The sequence below is a fragment of the Hyperolius riggenbachi genome, chromosome 6 (genome assembly GCF_040937935.1).
Source record: "Hyperolius riggenbachi isolate aHypRig1 chromosome 6, aHypRig1.pri, whole genome shotgun sequence".
Lineage (NCBI taxonomy): Eukaryota > Metazoa > Chordata > Amphibia > Anura > Hyperoliidae > Hyperolius > Hyperolius riggenbachi.
Window position 1 is genome coordinate 384,588,790 of NC_090651.1, and position 16,814 is coordinate 384,605,603.

Sequence of the window (16,814 nt, forward strand, 5' to 3'; positions counted from 1 at the left end):
AATTAGGTGTGTAAAACCTTACTATACTATGAGTAGAGCAGAAAGCAATCCCTTCCATTACATGCATCACACAGTGCATACACCCCATAGAAGGCTCTTTGGGTAAGCGTGCAGGCTGCGCTGCATGCTATGGCCACTGGGGGCGCTCAGCCTCACACACTGACACATTCAGCTGCTCCCTCAGCTTCCTCCACCAAGATGGCCGCTGCGACCAGACGGTCACGTGCTGCAGAGTCCGCGACGTCCCTGGCAAGCATAGCTCCGCCCACCGCCTGGGCACGTGGAGAGGAGGGCTGCGTCACGTGGTCCGGGCTGTCAGGCAAGCGGGATATTAGAGAGAGAAGCGGCGAGGCTATAAAGGGGGCGGGGTCGGGCTGCTGGATGCTGTGGAGGGAGGAGGAGGAGCTGTCACGTGATGTCTGGCAAGGTGAGCGGCATGCTGGGCGCGCGGCGTTGCCCCTGGTGATGATGACAGCAGTGACAGATGTATATAGATGTATGACAGCCATGTGCAGCCTGTGCATGGAACACTGACACCCCCCTGTATGACTGCAGCCTGGCCAGCCAGCTCTGCCTCCCCATCTCTCGCCTATAGGCAGCCTGTGCTCCTGCAATGCATGCTGGGACATGATGGAGGGTCTGCAGGCTGCACAAACCACATTATTCAGCCTATCTCAGTCTCTGGCAAGTGGATCTTCAAAGCACACCTGAGAGGGATATGGAGGCAGAGCTATTCATTTCCTTTTAAACAATACACATTTCCTGGTTGTCCTCCTGATCTTCTAGTTCAGCCATAGCCCCTTAACAAGCATGCAGCAGATCAGGTGTTCTGATAAGATTAGCTGCATATTTGTTTCTGGTGTGATTCAGACACTACTGCAGCCAAAGAAATCAGCAGGACTGCCAGGCAACTGGTATTGTTTAAAAGGAAATAAATATGGCAGCAAACATATTCTTCTTTAGCATGTGAGTTCAGCTGCCCATAGATTATTATTTTATTGATTTGTAACATGCCAACATTTTCCATGGTGCTGGATGAATGCATTTTCCCTGATGCAGCAGATCGATCGATCGCCCTCACATCAGATTCTGATTGGATTGGGATTGGTTCCTGCCGCACACACAGCCCATCAAGGTTGAGGGGATTGCAGCAGAAATGATTGAAAATGTATCAAACTGCAGTGCTGCACTGTGTGATGTGCTGGCTATGGTGACCGGATGGGACAGGTGCCGGAATGGGGTCCCTAATCCTAGGCAACAATGTGTCCTGGCCAATGTCCCCGTCCTGAGGTGCTAACAGATGTCAGGGTGCTTTTCCACGACAGTGTTTGCGATTGCTGAATCCCCAAATCGCTAGCTATTTTAAAATCGCAACGGTTTGCTAAATAACATAGGAATTGCAGTAATTAATTTCCACTACCGCAATTTGTTTTTTGGTAAATCGCAATAGCGCCAGGGAATGATTTTTGCCGCGATTTTGCTATGCAATGCATAGCATAGCAAAATCGCGATCGCAAACGTTGGGAAATCGCTGGGAAATGTTTTACTTTTGCTGAATTGCAATCACTAGCGTTTAGTGCGAACGCTAGCGATTGCTAGTGGAAAAGGGCCCTCACAGACGCCATCCTGGACTCCCATGCTCCGCCTCTGTGTCCACCCACACTCTGTGGCTGCACAATTGCCTCGGCTCCAGGGGCGTAGCAATAGGGGGTGCAGCGGTAGCGACCGCATCAGGGCCCTTGGGCCAGAGGGGCCCCGAATGGCCCTCCCTCAACTACAGTATTAGCTCTATATTGGTCCTGTGCTCATAATAATCATTTATATATATACTTTGAATAGTGGTAATCATTAACAAACTATTCCCCATCCCCTTCTTGCACCTTTGACATTGTAGTTGCCATTGGCAGCTTTTAGTGCGCCGTTTCAATTGCTATGTATAGAGTGCATGGGGGGGCCCCATTGTAAAACTTGCATCGGGGCCCACAGCTCCTTAGCTACGCCACTGATCGGCTCCCATTTTCCGCCTCTGTGTACGGACGCCGATCGATTTTCAATAGAAGTGAATGGAAAAAACGATTGGAAATCATATCGGACCTGTTGGAGGTAATCGATCTGACAGTAAATCTCTCAGAAAATTGTATTGTGTGTATACCTAGCATAAGACCCCCCTCCCCTCCATGCCAGCAAAACCTCACCCTAAAGGTACATACACACGTCAGATTTTTCCAAACTACCAAGCTGATCCATCAAAACCAGTCTTATCAGCTGAACGACTGTTTGTACACACGCCCTATTTGACGTCCAAACGACTGGTCATTTGGAAAATCTGACGTGTGAACGCACCTTAAAGAGAACCTGTACTTGAGTAAAAATATTTAAAATAAACACATGAGGTAACTTCAAATGAACATTATAGTTACCTTGCCATCAGTTCCTCTCAGAAGCTCATCATTCTGACAATAATCCCTTAGGCCACTTTTACACTTAAAGTGAACCAGAGACGAAGCACCCTTGTGTATTTTACCATAGAAATCAGTGGGAACATTAGAGAAAACATTTACCATGCTCTCTGTTCCATCCTCACTGCTAAAAGTGTCTGTTATCTAGCTGAGATAAGAATCCCGGACTGAGCATTGAGTCTGGCTTTGCTATAATGACTCAGCTATAATGATTCCTGAGCAAAGCCAGCAGGGGGCAGGCTTGGACTTGAAGACAGCAAAGAACACAGTCTCAGCTATAATTATTCTGTAGCAAAGCCAGACCGACTGCTTAGTCGGGATTCTTATCTTAGAGGTGATAACAGGCAAATTAAACAGAGAACAATGTAACAAAGAGCAGATTAGGTGTTTACTGTCATGTTCCCACTGATTTATAAGGTAAAATACATGAGGTTGCTTCATCTCTGGTTCTCTTTAATCAGTTGGTGTGCGTTAGTGCGCGTTGGTACGCAGTTTTTCCAAAGCAGTGCAGTGGGAAGAAGATTTCAGTTAAAACGCGTTAAGTGTGAAAGGTGCCATAGGAAAACATGGGACTTACTTTGAAAATCAGTTTTCTTTCCATTTTAACTGAGAGCAACTGATTAAGTGTAAAAGGGCCCTTCCAGTTCTGACAATATTTTGTCAGATCTGAAATATATCAGTTGCTGTCAGTAAAACATCAGTTGCTGTCAGTTATAGCTGAGAGGAAGACTGATGTACCAAGTAATGTCCATGTTTCCCTATGTCTCAAGTGGGCGATGTTACAGTGTAACGGTGTGCTGACCAGGAAGCTGTTATGGGTAATGGCCATTTTCAAAATGGAGGACAGAAAAATCCATTGATCACAGTGAACAAACAGGACGCGGGACAGGAGAAAGACACTGAGGAGTAGACTACATGGAAGGTAAGTATGACTTGTGTATGCTTATTTTGACTTTTAATTTTCAGTTAGAGTTTTCTTTAAGATCCCCTGCCGATGCCTATCCACTGCTCATACAGACGCCCATGGTAATAGCCAGGATTAGTGGTTATTACAGGTAATTTGGCTGCCAGAGACGCTTTCCTGCTATTTTACGCTCAGTAAACGCACATTGCGGCTAATAACCGATGCCTGTGGCCTGGCGCACAAATGAATTGCTGTGAGCCTGCTCTGCTTTGTTTGGTCTCAGAGCTTTTATGTAACATCTGCCGCTGGACACCAACGCTTTTATTTGTAATTATTTTTCCATCGCACGGCTCCCGTGTATAGAAGGCGTTGGTAATGATCCAGGTTCCCATTTAGCGCAGTAACATATTTGCTTAGAGTGAGGTTGTGTGATCAGCGCACTGACAGGCGGCAGACAACAGGGAAAATCGGTGGCATGGAGGGGGGAGGTTGGCGTAGCGGCAGAAATCATTGCTGTCTCTATCACTACTGTTTGATGTCCTTGTCCTTCGCTGGTCGTGCTGCAGGCCCCGGTGCCTACAAGAGCCTCTGTGCTGTGAGAGCATAAGGCCTGCAAGTACCCGCTGCAATGTTCTATACTGTCGCCAAAGCACCTGCTAATCCTCAGCCGGGTTCACACATTTTCATGGTGGTAAACAGGTGCGCCACTCGTCATTTAAGGGAAACCTGCAGCGAAAATAAACGTATTCTATCCATTGTATGTGTATATCTAAGAAATAGAACATTGGTAGCAAAGAGAAGAGTCTTATGTTTCCAGTGCAAGAAGAGTTAAAACACTTCAGTTATCTATGCAAACGAGCGTCTCTGAGTTATTCCACCAAAATTGGGTTGAATACGGTCCTCTTTTCTGAGGCACTTAGACATCAAAGAAACTGTGAGCGGCAGCTTGATAATAAGGTTTTACTGTAGGAAAGTTCAAAGGGTCATTATTTCTGCTTTGGTTTACAGCTTAAAGAGACACTGAAGCAAAAAAAAAAAAAAACAACTTATGATGTAATGATTTGTATGTGTAGTACAGCTAAGAAATAAAACATTAGGAGCAGAGACATATGTCTAATATTGTTTCCAGTACAGGAAGAGTTAAACTCCAGTTGTTATCTATGCAAAACAGCCATTGTGCTCCACGACTTTCAAAGTCTTAAGGTGCGTACACAGGCACTACAGCAGCCAACGATGGGTCTGTCGGCACCTCCTGCTGGGCGGGTTTTCAGCAGACTGTAGTTCGTGTGTACACACTGTTGGCAGACTGATATGGCTGGTGTATCCGCCCTGCGGATCGTTCAGCAGCAGCCTTATCAGTCCGCCGACGGTGCATACAAAGGGCTCTATTCCTAAAACATTTGTGGCGAAAAAACTCCTGGAGGGAAAATACCGCTTCGGTATTTTAGACTTCTGGGTGGTAATTCATAAAAATCTTGCCAGCTGCGATGCAAGTGCGGAGATCTCCCGCTGAAGGCTGGCGGTAAGCTGTCATACAGGTGCGGAGATCTCCCGCTGAAAGCTGGCGGTAAGCTGTCATACAGGAGCGGAGATCTCCCGCTGAAGGCTGGCGGTAAGCTGTCATACAGGTGCGGAGATCTCCCGCTGAAGGCTGGCGGTAAGCTGTCATACAAGTGCGGAGATCTCCCGCTGAAGGCTGGCGGTAAGCTGTCATACAGGTGCGGAGATCTCCCGCTGAAGGCTGGCGGTAAGCTGTCATACAGGTGCGGAGATCTCCCGCTGAAGGCTGGCGGTAAGCTGTCATACAGGTGCGGAGATCTCCCGCTGAAGGCTGGCGGTAAGCTGTCATACAGGTGCGGAGATCTCCCGCTGAAGGCTGGCGGTAAGCTGTCATACAGGTGCGGAGATCTCCCGCTGAAGGCTGGCGGTAAGCTGTCATACAGGAGCGGAGATCTCCCGCTGAAGGCTGGCGGTAAGCTGTCATACAGGTGCGGAGATCTCCCGCTGAAGGCTGGCGGTAAGCTGTCATACAGGTGCGGAGATCTCCCGCTGAAGGCTGGCGGTAAGCTGTCATACAGGTGCGGAGATCTCCCGCTGAAGGCTGGCGGTAAGCTGTCATACAGGTGCGGAGATCTCCCGCTGAAGGCTGGCGGTAAGCTGTCATACAGGTGCGGAGATCTCCCGCTGAAGGCTGGCGGTAAGCTGTCATACAGGAGCGGAGATCTCCCGCTGAAGGCTGGCGGTAAGCTGTCATACAGGTGCGGAGATCTCCCGCTGAAGGCTGGCGGTAAGCTGTCATACAGGTGCGGAGATCTCCCGCTGAAGGCTGGCGGTAAGCTGTCATACAAGTGCGGAGATCTCCCGCTGAAGGCTGGCGGTAAGCTGTCATACAAGTGCGGAGATCTCCCGCTGAAGGCTGGCGGTAAGCTGTCATACAGGTGCGGAGATCTCCCGCTGAAGGCTGGCGGTAAGCTGTCATACAGGTGCGGAGATCTCCCGCTGAAGGCTGGCGGTAAGCTGTCATACAGGTGCGGAGATCTCCCGCTGAAGGCTGGCGGTAAGCTGTCATACAGGTGCGGAGATCTCCCGCTGAAGGCTGGCGGTAAGCTGTCATACAAGTGCGGAGATCTCCCGCTGAAGGCTGGCGGTACGCTGTCATACAGGTGCGGAGATCTCCCGCTGAAGGCTGGCGGTAAGCTGTCATACAGGTGCGGAGATCTCCCGCTGAAGGCTGGCGGTAAGCTGTCATACAAGTGCGGAGATCTCCCGCTGAAGGCTGGCGGTACGCTGTCATACAGGTGCGGAGATCTCCCGCTGAAGGCTGGCGGTAAGCTGTGATACAGGTGCGGAGATCTCCCGCTGAAGGCTGGCGGTAAGCTGTCATACAGGTGCGGAGATCTCCCGCTGAAGGCTGGCGGTAAGCTGTCATACAGGTGCGGAGATCTCCCGCTGAAGGCTGGCGGTAAGCTGTCATACAAGTGCGGAGATCTCCCGCTGAAGGCTGGCGGTAAGCTGTCATACAGGTGCGGAGATCTCCCGCTGAAGGCTGGCGGTAAGCTGTCATACAGGTGCGGAGATCTCCCGCTGAAGGCTGGCGGTAAGCTGTCATACAAGTGCGGAGATCTCCCGCTGAAGGCTGGCGGTAAGCTGTCATACAGGTGCGGAGATCTCCCGCTGAAGGCTGGCGGTAAGCTGTCATACAGGTGCGGAGATCTCCCGCTGAAGGCTGGCGGTAAGCTGTCATACAGGTGCGGAGATCTCCCGCTGAAGGCTGGCGGTAAGCTGTCATACAGGTGCGGAGATCTCCCGCTGAAGGCTGGCGGTAAGCTGTCATACAGGTGCGGAGATCTCCCGCTGAAGGCTGGCGGTAAGCTGTCATACAGGTGCGGAGATCTCCCGCTGAAGGCTGGCGGTAAGCTGTCATACAAGTGCGGAGATCTCCCGCTGAAGGCTGGCGGTAAGCTGTCATACAAGTGCGGAGATCTCCCGCTGAAGGCTGGCGGTAAGCTGTCATACAGGTGCGGAGATCTCCCGCTGAAGGCTGGCGGTAAGCTGTCATACAGGTGCGGAGATCTCCCGCTGAAGGCTGGCGGTAAGCTGTCATACAGGTGCGGAGATCTCCCGCTGAAGGCTGGCGGTAAGCTGTCATACAGGTGCGGAGATCTCCCGCTGAAGGCTGGCGGTAAGCTGTCATACAGGTGCGGAGATCTCCCGCTGAAGGCTGGCGGTAAGCTGTCATACAAGTGCGGAGATCTCCCGCTGAAGGCTGGCGGTAAGCTGTCATACAAGTGCGGAGATCTCCCGCTGAAGGCTGGCGGTAAGCTGTCATACAGGTGCGGAGATCTCCCGCTGAAGGCTGGCGGTAAGCTGTCATACAGGTGCGGAGATCTCCCGCTGAAGGCTGGCGGTAAGCTGTCATACAGGTGCGGAGATCTCCCGCTGAAGGCTGGCGGTAAGCTGTCATACAGGAGCGGAGATCTCCCGCTGAAGGCTGGCGGTAAGCTGTCGGAAGGCATGCGGAAACACTTCAGCCAGCAGAGTCCCTCCGTGCGCTGCTCTCTCTGGGAGGTCTGTCCCATTCACTTGTATGTAATCCGCAAAATCAGAGGAAGCGGTATTTCCCGTCCACATACCGCTTCCTCTAATCTTTATGAATGGCCATTTTGTTACTTTTTTCTAGATAAATCTAGAAAAACACTGCAGAAGGCGGAAATTTCTCGCTCTGCTGGGGGATTGTAGATTTTCATGCGGGAACAGCTTTTATGAATGCCGACTTTGCAAAATGGATGGGAAAATCCGCTGTTTTGAGCGGAAAACTTGCGGTAACCTTTTATGAATAGAGCCCAAAGTGGTCTACATGGGAGAAGTGGATCGAAAATCATACATTATTCCAAACATTTTTTACAAATAAATAACTGCAAAGTGGGGTGTGCGTAATTATTCGGCCCCCTGAGTCAATACTTTGTAGAACCACCTTTTGCTGCAATTACAGCTGCCAGTCTTTTAGGGTATGTCTCTACCAGCTTTGCACATCTAGAGACTGAAATCCTTGCCCATTCTTCTTTGCAAAACAGCTCCAGCTCAATCAGATTAGATGGACAGCATTTGTGAACAGCAGTTTTCAGATCTTGCCACAGATTCTCGATTTGATTTAGATCTGGACTTTGACTGGGCCATTCTAACACATGGATATGTTTTGTTTTAAACCATTCCATTGTTGCCCTGGCTTTATGTTTAGGGTCATTGTCCTGCTGGAAGGTGAACCTCCGCCCCAGTCTAGTCTTTTGCAGTCTCCATGAGGTTTTCTTCCAAAATTGCCCTGTATTTGGCTCCATCCATCTTCCCATCAACTCTGACCATCTTCCCTGTCCCTGCTGAAGTTAAGCACCCCCAGAGCATGATGCTGCCACCACCATATTTGACAGTGGGGATGGTGTGTTCAGAGTGATGTGCAGTGTTAGTTTTCTGCCACACATAGCGTTTTGCATTTTTGCCAAAAAGTTCCATTTTGGTCTCAGCTGACCAGAGCACCTTCTTCCACATGGTTGCTGTGTCCCCCACATGGCTTGTGGCAAACTGCAAACGGGACTTCTTATGCTTTTCTGTTAATAATGCCTTTCTTCTTGCCACTCTTCCATAAAGGCCAACTTTGTACAGTGCATGACTAATAGTTGTCCTATGGACAGATTCCCTCACCTGAACTGTAGATCTCTGCAGCTCGTCCAGAGTCACCATGGGCCTCTTGACTGCATTTCTGATCAGCGCTCTCCTTGTTCGGCCTGTGAGTTTAGGTGGACGGCCTTGTCTTGGTAGGTTTACAGTTGTGCCATACTCCTTCCATTTCTGAATGATCGCTTGAACAGTGCTCCGTGTGATGTTCAAGGCTTTGGAAATCGTTTTGTAGCCTAAGCCTGCTTTAAATTTTTCAACAACTTTATCCCTGACCTGTCTGGTGCGTTCTTTGGACTTCATGGTGTTGTTGCTCCCAATATTCTCTTAGACAACCTCTGAGGCCGTCAGAGCAGCTGTATTTGTACTGATATTGATTACACACAGGTGCACTCTATTTAGTCATTAGCACTCATCAGGCAATGTCTATGGGCAACTGAGTGCACTCAGACCAAAGGGGGCTGAATAATTACGCACACCCCACTTTGCAGTTATTTATTTGTAAAAAAAAATTGGAATCGTGTATGATTTTCGTTCCACTTCTCACGTGTACACCACTTTGTATTGGTCCTTCATGTGGAATTCCAATAAAATTGATTCATGTTTGTGACAGTAATGTGACAAAATGTGGAAAACTTCAAGGGGGCCGAATAGTTTTGCAAACCACTGTAACCCCTGCAGCCAACCCAAACTACACTACACTTCACCACTGCTGCATCTCTCCTGATCCTGTCGTCACAATCCTCTCCTCCTCCGCCTGACTGCCGCCATCCAAGGTTCCCTGCCTTTCCATCCAGGATCCCCGCACATGCACCGCTCATCACACAGAAGGGGGCACTGTAGCTACGAAGAGGACGCAGTACCTATGGAGGATATCGGCGGGGCGGCAGTGTGTGTTTACCGCATGGCTGCAGTCTGCGTATGAGACTGCAGTGAAGTAGATCCAGCGGCTGGGACACTCAAGAGCGGGGATCCTGGGACCCTCTGATGACGGCAGTCAGGCGGAGGAGGAGAGGATCGCGGCGGCAGGATCCGGTGAGATGCAGCAGGGGCAAAGTGTAGTTTGGGTTGGCTGCAGGAGTTAGTTAGTGAAGTGTAGTGTAGTTTGGGTTGGCTGGGACCCTCGGATCTCGGCAGTCAGGTGGCGGCAGGATCTGGTAAGTATATTCCAGGGCCAAAATACTGTACCTTTAGAATATAAGACCTTTCTCCCTAGTTTTGTGGAAGAAAAAGTGCGTCTTCCGAAAAATGCGGTAAGTACTTGATCTACTTACATAACACATGTATTGTACTGTCCATGTTTTGATTTCAGTGAATGTTATATAGTAAATGAAGCCACAGCCCTTGAAAAAGCATGCAACCATGTCTTTTGCCCTCTGAGGCGAAAGCCTGATGTCATTCTTCCCTTAACTTTTTTTTTTCTTTTCTCCTCCAATCGCTGAGTCACCTCAGCTTTGCTTGTAAACACCAGTGAGCAAAGGATCATGTTTCAGCTAGGCAGCAGTCTGCTCATCCAATCAGTGAGAAGCAGGAAGGTGGGAGGGTCATTGGCAATGACACAGAAAAGAGCCTGGTGGACTGAGAAAATATAACAGCAGAGAGATTCCTGAATAGATTGGAGAGCTTGTACTGCAGGGAGAGATTTCTGGCAGCATTTCAAACACACTGCAGTGTTTAAATAGAATTTGGTTTTGTGGCTGACAATCCCACTTTAAAAGACTGTGGTTTTAAAACTGCAAATATGACAGAATGATGCAATGCTATAAAAAAAAGCTATATAACTGAAAATAAAAATGAGACTTTCTTTGCTACTATTGTTCTATTTATTATCTGTACTACACATACAATTCATTATATCATACGTGTTTTTTTCCCACTTCGAGTTTGCTTTAAAGAGAACCTGTACTGAGTAAAATTATTTAAAATAAACACGAGGTAACTTCAAATGAATATTACATAGTTACCTTGCCATCAGTTCCTCTCAGCTCACCATTTTCTTCTTAAGCTGGCCACTAACGGTCCAATTTCTAGCGAAAAATCGTTCGAGCGATCAGAAATTCTGATCGGATTGGTTGTAAATAATCTCCATTGGTGGACACACTTGATTATGAACGAGTGAAAAAAATGTCGCCCGAATGAATTTTCGTCGAACGAAAATTAGGATTTTCTTGGTGGTCATGATAGATAGGAAGCAATGATTGGTTAGTTGATGGTGTAGTGAACGATTTTTCGTCCGATCAGAATTTCTGATCGCTCGAACGATTTTTCGCTAGAAATTGGACAGTTAGTGGCCAGCTTTACAGTGATCCCTTCCAGTTCTGACAACATTTTGTCAGAACTGAAATATATCAGTTGCTGTCAGCTATAGCTGAGGACAACTGATGTTCCTGGTAATGTCCATGTTTCCCTATGGCTCAAGTGGGCGATGTTACAGTTTAACAGTGTGCTGACCAGAAAGCTGTTATGGGTAATGGCCATTTTCAAAATGGAGGACGGAAAATTCCTTTGATCAGTGGACAAACAGGACGCGGGAGAGGAGAAAGAGATTGAGGAGTAGACTACACCGGAGGTAAGTATGACTTGTGTATGTTTATTTTTACTTTTAATTTTCAGTTCAGGTTTTCTTTAAAGGAGGGGCTTCACCACAGTATCAGTCATAGAGCGCCCCCTGATGGTCTGTTTGTGAAAAGCAATATATTTCTCATGTAAAAGGGGGTATCAGTTACTGATTGGGATAAAGTTAAATTCTTGGTTGGCGTTCCTCTTTAAGCACTGTACATTCAAGTGATTGTTTACTGTTGGCACAAATGCCACACGCAATTGGATCTTTTCCCGTCTTTTTGCTGAATGAGTTTTGGAATACAGACCATGTGACCAGCACGGAGTATTCCGTTAGTATGGGCTGTGTGACTGCTGTTGGTGGTCTGCTGCTCCGCATAAACCAATCGGCTTCACCTGTCTATTTGCTGCAGTGCGGTGAAGACGAGTTGGGTCAGTTTATCAACTGCCCTCTAACTGGCCTGTCTAGATCAGCTGAATCACAGAACTGGCTGGACAGGATTACAGATCAGTTGGTAGGTAAATGGGTCAATTATACCCCAATAATCCTGGCCCATCAATTCTTTTCCTAGTTGGAATTTCATCAGATAACCCTTTCCACTGATAAACGATCAATTAAAGGACACCTGACGTGAGAGCGATATGGAGGCTGACTCTTGCTTTTTTCCCTTTTGCATACCTCACAACTCTTTGAGATGAGAAAGTGAGACACTTAAAGAGAAACTTTGACCAATAATTGAACTTTATCCCAATCAGTAGCCGATACCCCCTTTTACATGAGAACTCTATTCCTTTTCACAAACAGACCATCAGGGGGTGCTGTATGGCTGATATTGTGGTGAAACCCCTCCCACAGGAAACTCTGAGGACCCCCTGTTTAACTCTCTAGTAAGGCCACATCTGGAATATGGAATTCAGTTCTGGGCATCACATTACAAAAAAGATATTGCCGTTTTAGAGCAGGTGCAGAGACGAGCAACAAAATTGATACGTGGGATGGAAGGTCTCGCTTACCAAGAAAGGTTAGATAAACTGGGTTTATTTAGTCTAGAGAAAAGACGCCTTAGAGGAGATCTAATTAACATGTATAAATAAATCAGAGGGCAATATAATAGCTTGGCAGATGAGCTTTTTGTCCCTAGGCCTTCTCAAAGGACTAGAGGACATGATCTGCGCATGGAGGAAAAACGTTTTAGCCATTTATTTAGGAAAGGGTTCTTTACAGTAAGAGTGATTAAGATGTGGAATGCATTGCCACAGGAAGTCGTTATGGCAAACTCTATACCTGCATTTAAAGGGGGCTTAGATGCTTTCCTTGCGTTGAAAGACATCCATGGCTACAATTACTAGGTAATGCCTAATGATGTTGATCCAGGGATTTTATCTGATTGCCATCTGGAGTCAGGGTGGAATTTTTCCCTCTTGGGGCTAATTGGACCATGCCTTGTAAGGGTTTTCGCCTTCCTCTGGATCAACAGGGGTATGTGAGGGAGCAGGCTGGTGTTGTACTTTATACTGGTTGAACTCGATGGACGTATGTCTTTTTTCAACCAAAATAACTATGTAACTATGGTACTCCTGGCAGTTTCCCGTCTGGGAACCTTGCTGCATTGTTGGAAATGGCTGTTTCCAGCTTTTTCCGACTGCCGAAAAAGCATGCAGCAGCTACATCACCTGCCAGCAGTAAAAATGTCACCATGTAATGTCAGAATGTAAATCAGGGATTTAAAAGATTTTCCAATGGGCAAACACTGACTAAATAATTTATACATAATTACTGTAAAAATGAAGCACATTTTTATTACATTATTTTCACTGGAGTTCCTCTTTAAAGGAGTCATCAGAGGATCTTTAAGAAAATAAGCTCTACTCCACCGGGTGCTTCCTCCAGCCCCAAGCTCCCTGCACGTCCCTCGCCGCAGCTCTCCCCGCAGCCGTTCGCTGCAGCTCCTTCCCGGTCCCCGGCGATGACGTCAGAGCGACCTCCAAGTCGCTCTGTACTGCGCCTGCGCGAGCCGCGCTGTCGATCACTGCCACGTGGGCCGAGCGGACTGCGCAGGTGTAGTAGTACTGGGACGTCCTGGGAGCTTGGAGCTGGAGGAAGCCCCCCGGTAAGTAGCACTCATTTTCTTAAAGATCCCCTGATGACTCCTTTAAGCCACGCCTCTGCCACACCCCTGATCACTCCCCGTCACACCCCTATTCGTGCATACGATAAAGATTTTATAAGAAATATATATTTTTTTATAATTCAACCCACACTGGTCCTTTCTATCCTGGTTCATTTTCCTTCATCATAGTAACATTTTACAATTAGTAATATATCAATTTAAAGGATGGGAATAAAGTTTAGAGTCAATCAAACACATTTTGTAGTAGAGAAATATATAGATTTACATAGAAAGAGGGACAAAGTCCTGAAAGAGGGACAAATGAGGAGGAAATATGGACCGGGCTCCCAAAGAGGGACAGTTAGCAATGCTTTTCAACCAGTGGTCCTCAAACTATGGCCCACAGGCCGAATGCGGCCCCCCGAGGCTTTCACTGGGCCTCAAACACATAATGTATAACTTATAGATGTGGCCCATTGCAGCTTTAAATAGCGGCATCCCGCATATAGAATAGCAGTGCTGGCCCCACCCATCCATATCCTGTAGAAGCCAGTGAGCAGTTATTCACTGACTTCCAATCCATTCCTGCATCAGGTGACACTGCTGTCCAACTGGACGGCAGGTTGTCACCTGGGTATGCTTCACTTTGTGGTTCACAAAGACGTACTTCAGACGCCACATGACTGAATGGCTGCTGCTGGGAGGTCTCCTCCGAGCATGATTGGGGGGGGGGGATCAATACCTAGACTCAATGTAATGTTTTTCAACATCATTTTATGTATACTCCGGCCCCCCAGCAGTCTGAAGTATGTTGACCCAGCCCTTGACTGAAAAAGTTTGGGGACCTCTGTTTTAAACCATGCCTATTCCCTGGCTGTCCTGCTGAACCTCTGACTCTAATACTTTAAGCCATAGCCCCTGAACAAGCATGCAGCAGATCAGGTGCACTGACTGAAGTGTGACTGTATTAGCTGCATGCATGTGTCAGGTGTGTGATTAAAGGGAAAACTATTTAAAATAAACACATGAAGTAGCTGCAAATGAATATTGCATACTAACCTCACCGTCAGTTCCTCTCAGAAGCTCACCATTTTCTTCTTACAGTGATCCCTTCCAGTTCTGACAATCATTTGTCAGAGCTGAAATATACCAGTTGCTGTCAGTTATATATCAGCAGCTGTCAGTTACAACTGAATGTGCAAGGTAATGTCCATGTTTCCCTATGGCTCGGGTGGGCGATATTACAGTTTAACAGTGTGCTGACCAGGAAGCTGTTATGGGGTAACGGCCATTTTTAAAATGGAGGACGGAGAATTCCATTGATGTTTGTGGACAAATGGGACGCAGGAGAGGAGAAAGAGATTGAAGGGCAGACTACACAGGAGGTAGGTATGACCTGTGTATACTTATTTTGACTTTTTATTTTCAGTTCAGGTTCTCTTTAAAGAGAAACTGTAATGTCCGATTTGTACAATAAAAAAAAAAATACCAATCGAGTCACTGTGATCTCCTGGATCCTTCTTTGCCGTTTCTGCTGCTCCCTGCCGTGATGCTGGCTTTTAATCGCCAGTTTTAGGCAGTGTTTACAAACAAAAAACATGGCCGCTAACCAGGAAACTGAGAGCAGAGACCTGTCTGTGAGGGATAAACAAAGCGCACACACACATAGCCTGGAGGGGGCATGCAGGGTGTGTGCATAACTTCTCCCTATTACAGCAGAGGCAGTGCATTCCTCCCTGGGCCGACAAAGCTTGACAAAGAAAAGATTAGATCTATTACAACTAGAAAAGGCTGCAGTAATCCAGAGCACATTAGAAGAATAGGAACTTATAGGATAGAAGAAATAAGTCTGAACATTTTGTTAAAGACACTCCTGCAGCCATAGATCAGCAGGGCTACCAGGCAATCTGCATTGTTTGAAAGGAAATAAATCTTGCAGCCTCCATATACTTCAGGCGTCCTGTGAATTGGCCGGGTACATTTGGGGCAAGGAATGTCTGGCAGATCCGATCAGTGATCAAATCAATCACAAATAAAGATTGATCCATGTATGCGCTTTATGACGTCTTGGCTGTCATTTGCAGTGTGCCTGGAACATAAAATAGACATACCTCAGACTGCAGACCCAGCGAGCCGGTGACCGATGACTGCAGGCTGACATGTCGCTCACATCCTGATCACTCAATTACAGACCTGGCAATCGATTGCCTCGCGTGTGACTATAGTCTTCATTAAGTTAGGCGCGAGACGGCGTCGGGAAGCGCTGGGAAATGGATGCCCCCCCCCCCCCCGCTGACGTTCCCTTCCAAGCCCAGCCACGTGAAACGCAGCGATCAGGCCTTCTAACGATAACGAAGAGAGGGCTAATTGGCTGCAATCCCTGGTAGGCCGGCATCTGCTCGTAGCTAATCTCTTTATGAAATATTGGCCGCTTTATTCTCCACTCATGGAGTTATTATAGATTCTTGGCTACTGAGTGAAGCCTTCCGCGCTCGTCCTGGCGGCTGGGCTCCGATACGCGGGCTGTCCCCAGATCCGTTCATTTGTCTTCTGCTTCACAAATGAACCAGTCCGCTGTTTCCTGCATTGGAAATTCTGCTCCCAGATGTCTGATCATTTCTGCTTTATGTATTCATTAACGCGTAATCGCCGTTTCCCAGCAAACTAGCGCTGCAAATTAGCACATCTCCGTTGCCTGGGAAAATACAAGTTATCTGCAAAATGGGCCCAACATACAGGTAGTTCCTGACTTATGAACGACTTGCGGATACGAGCAGCCTGACTGCTGTAGTACCCTGAGGGCACAGGTGACAGAGGGGGACACTGGAGGCATGGGGGAACCGAGGTGATGCAGAGGGGGACACTGGAGGCATGGAGGAACCGAGGTGATGCAGAGGGGGACACTGGAGGCATGGAAGAACAGAGGTGATGCAGAGGGGGACACTGGAGTCATGGAAGAACATAGGCGATGCAGAGGACACTGGAGGCATGGGGGAACAGAGGTGACGCAGAGAGGGGACACTGGAGGCATGGAAGAACAGAGGTGACACAGAGTGGGACACTGGAGGCATGGAAGAACAGAGGTGACACAGAGTGGGTCACTGGAGGTATGGAGGAACCGAGGTGATGCAGAGGGGGACACTGGAGGCATGGGGGAACAGAGGTGATGCAGAGGGGGACACTGGAGGCATGGAAGAACAGAGGTGATGCAGAGGGGGTCACTGGAGGCATGGAAGAACAGAGGTGATGCAGAGGGGGTCACTGGAGGCATGGGGGAACAGAGGTGATGCAGAGGGGGACACTGGAGGCATGGAAGAACAGAGGTGATGCAGAGGGGGTCACTGGAGGCATGGGGGAACAGAGGTGATGCAGAGGGGGACACTGGAGGCATGGAGGAACAGAGGTGATGCAGAGGGGGACACTGGAGGCATGGGGGAACAGAGGTGATGCAGAGGGGGACACTGGAGGCATGGAGGAACAGAGGTGATGCAGAGGGGGTCACTGGAGGCATGGAAGAACAGAGGTGACGCAGAGGGGGACACTGGAGGCATGGAGGAACAGAGGTGATGCAGAGGGGGTCACTGGAGGCATGGAAGAACAGAGGTGACGCAG

The 16,814-nt window shown here is 48.2% G+C and overlaps 1 protein-coding gene across 2 annotated transcripts in view; it reads left to right on the forward strand.

Annotated features, from left to right (window-relative positions):
• The first annotated feature begins 323 nt into the window (after positions 1–323).
• Positions 324–16,814, forward strand: part of LOC137523116 (zinc finger protein 585B-like) — a 36,796-nt gene continuing 20,305 nt past the window's right edge. For both annotated transcript variants that reach the window (XM_068243340.1, XM_068243339.1), the window contains exon 1: positions 324–427. Coding sequence is in view for 1 of the 2 variants with exons in the window: in XM_068243339.1 (XP_068099440.1) it covers positions 416–427 (12 nt within the window). In the remaining variant the exon portion in view is untranslated. The remainder of the gene's footprint in view (positions 428–16,814) is intronic.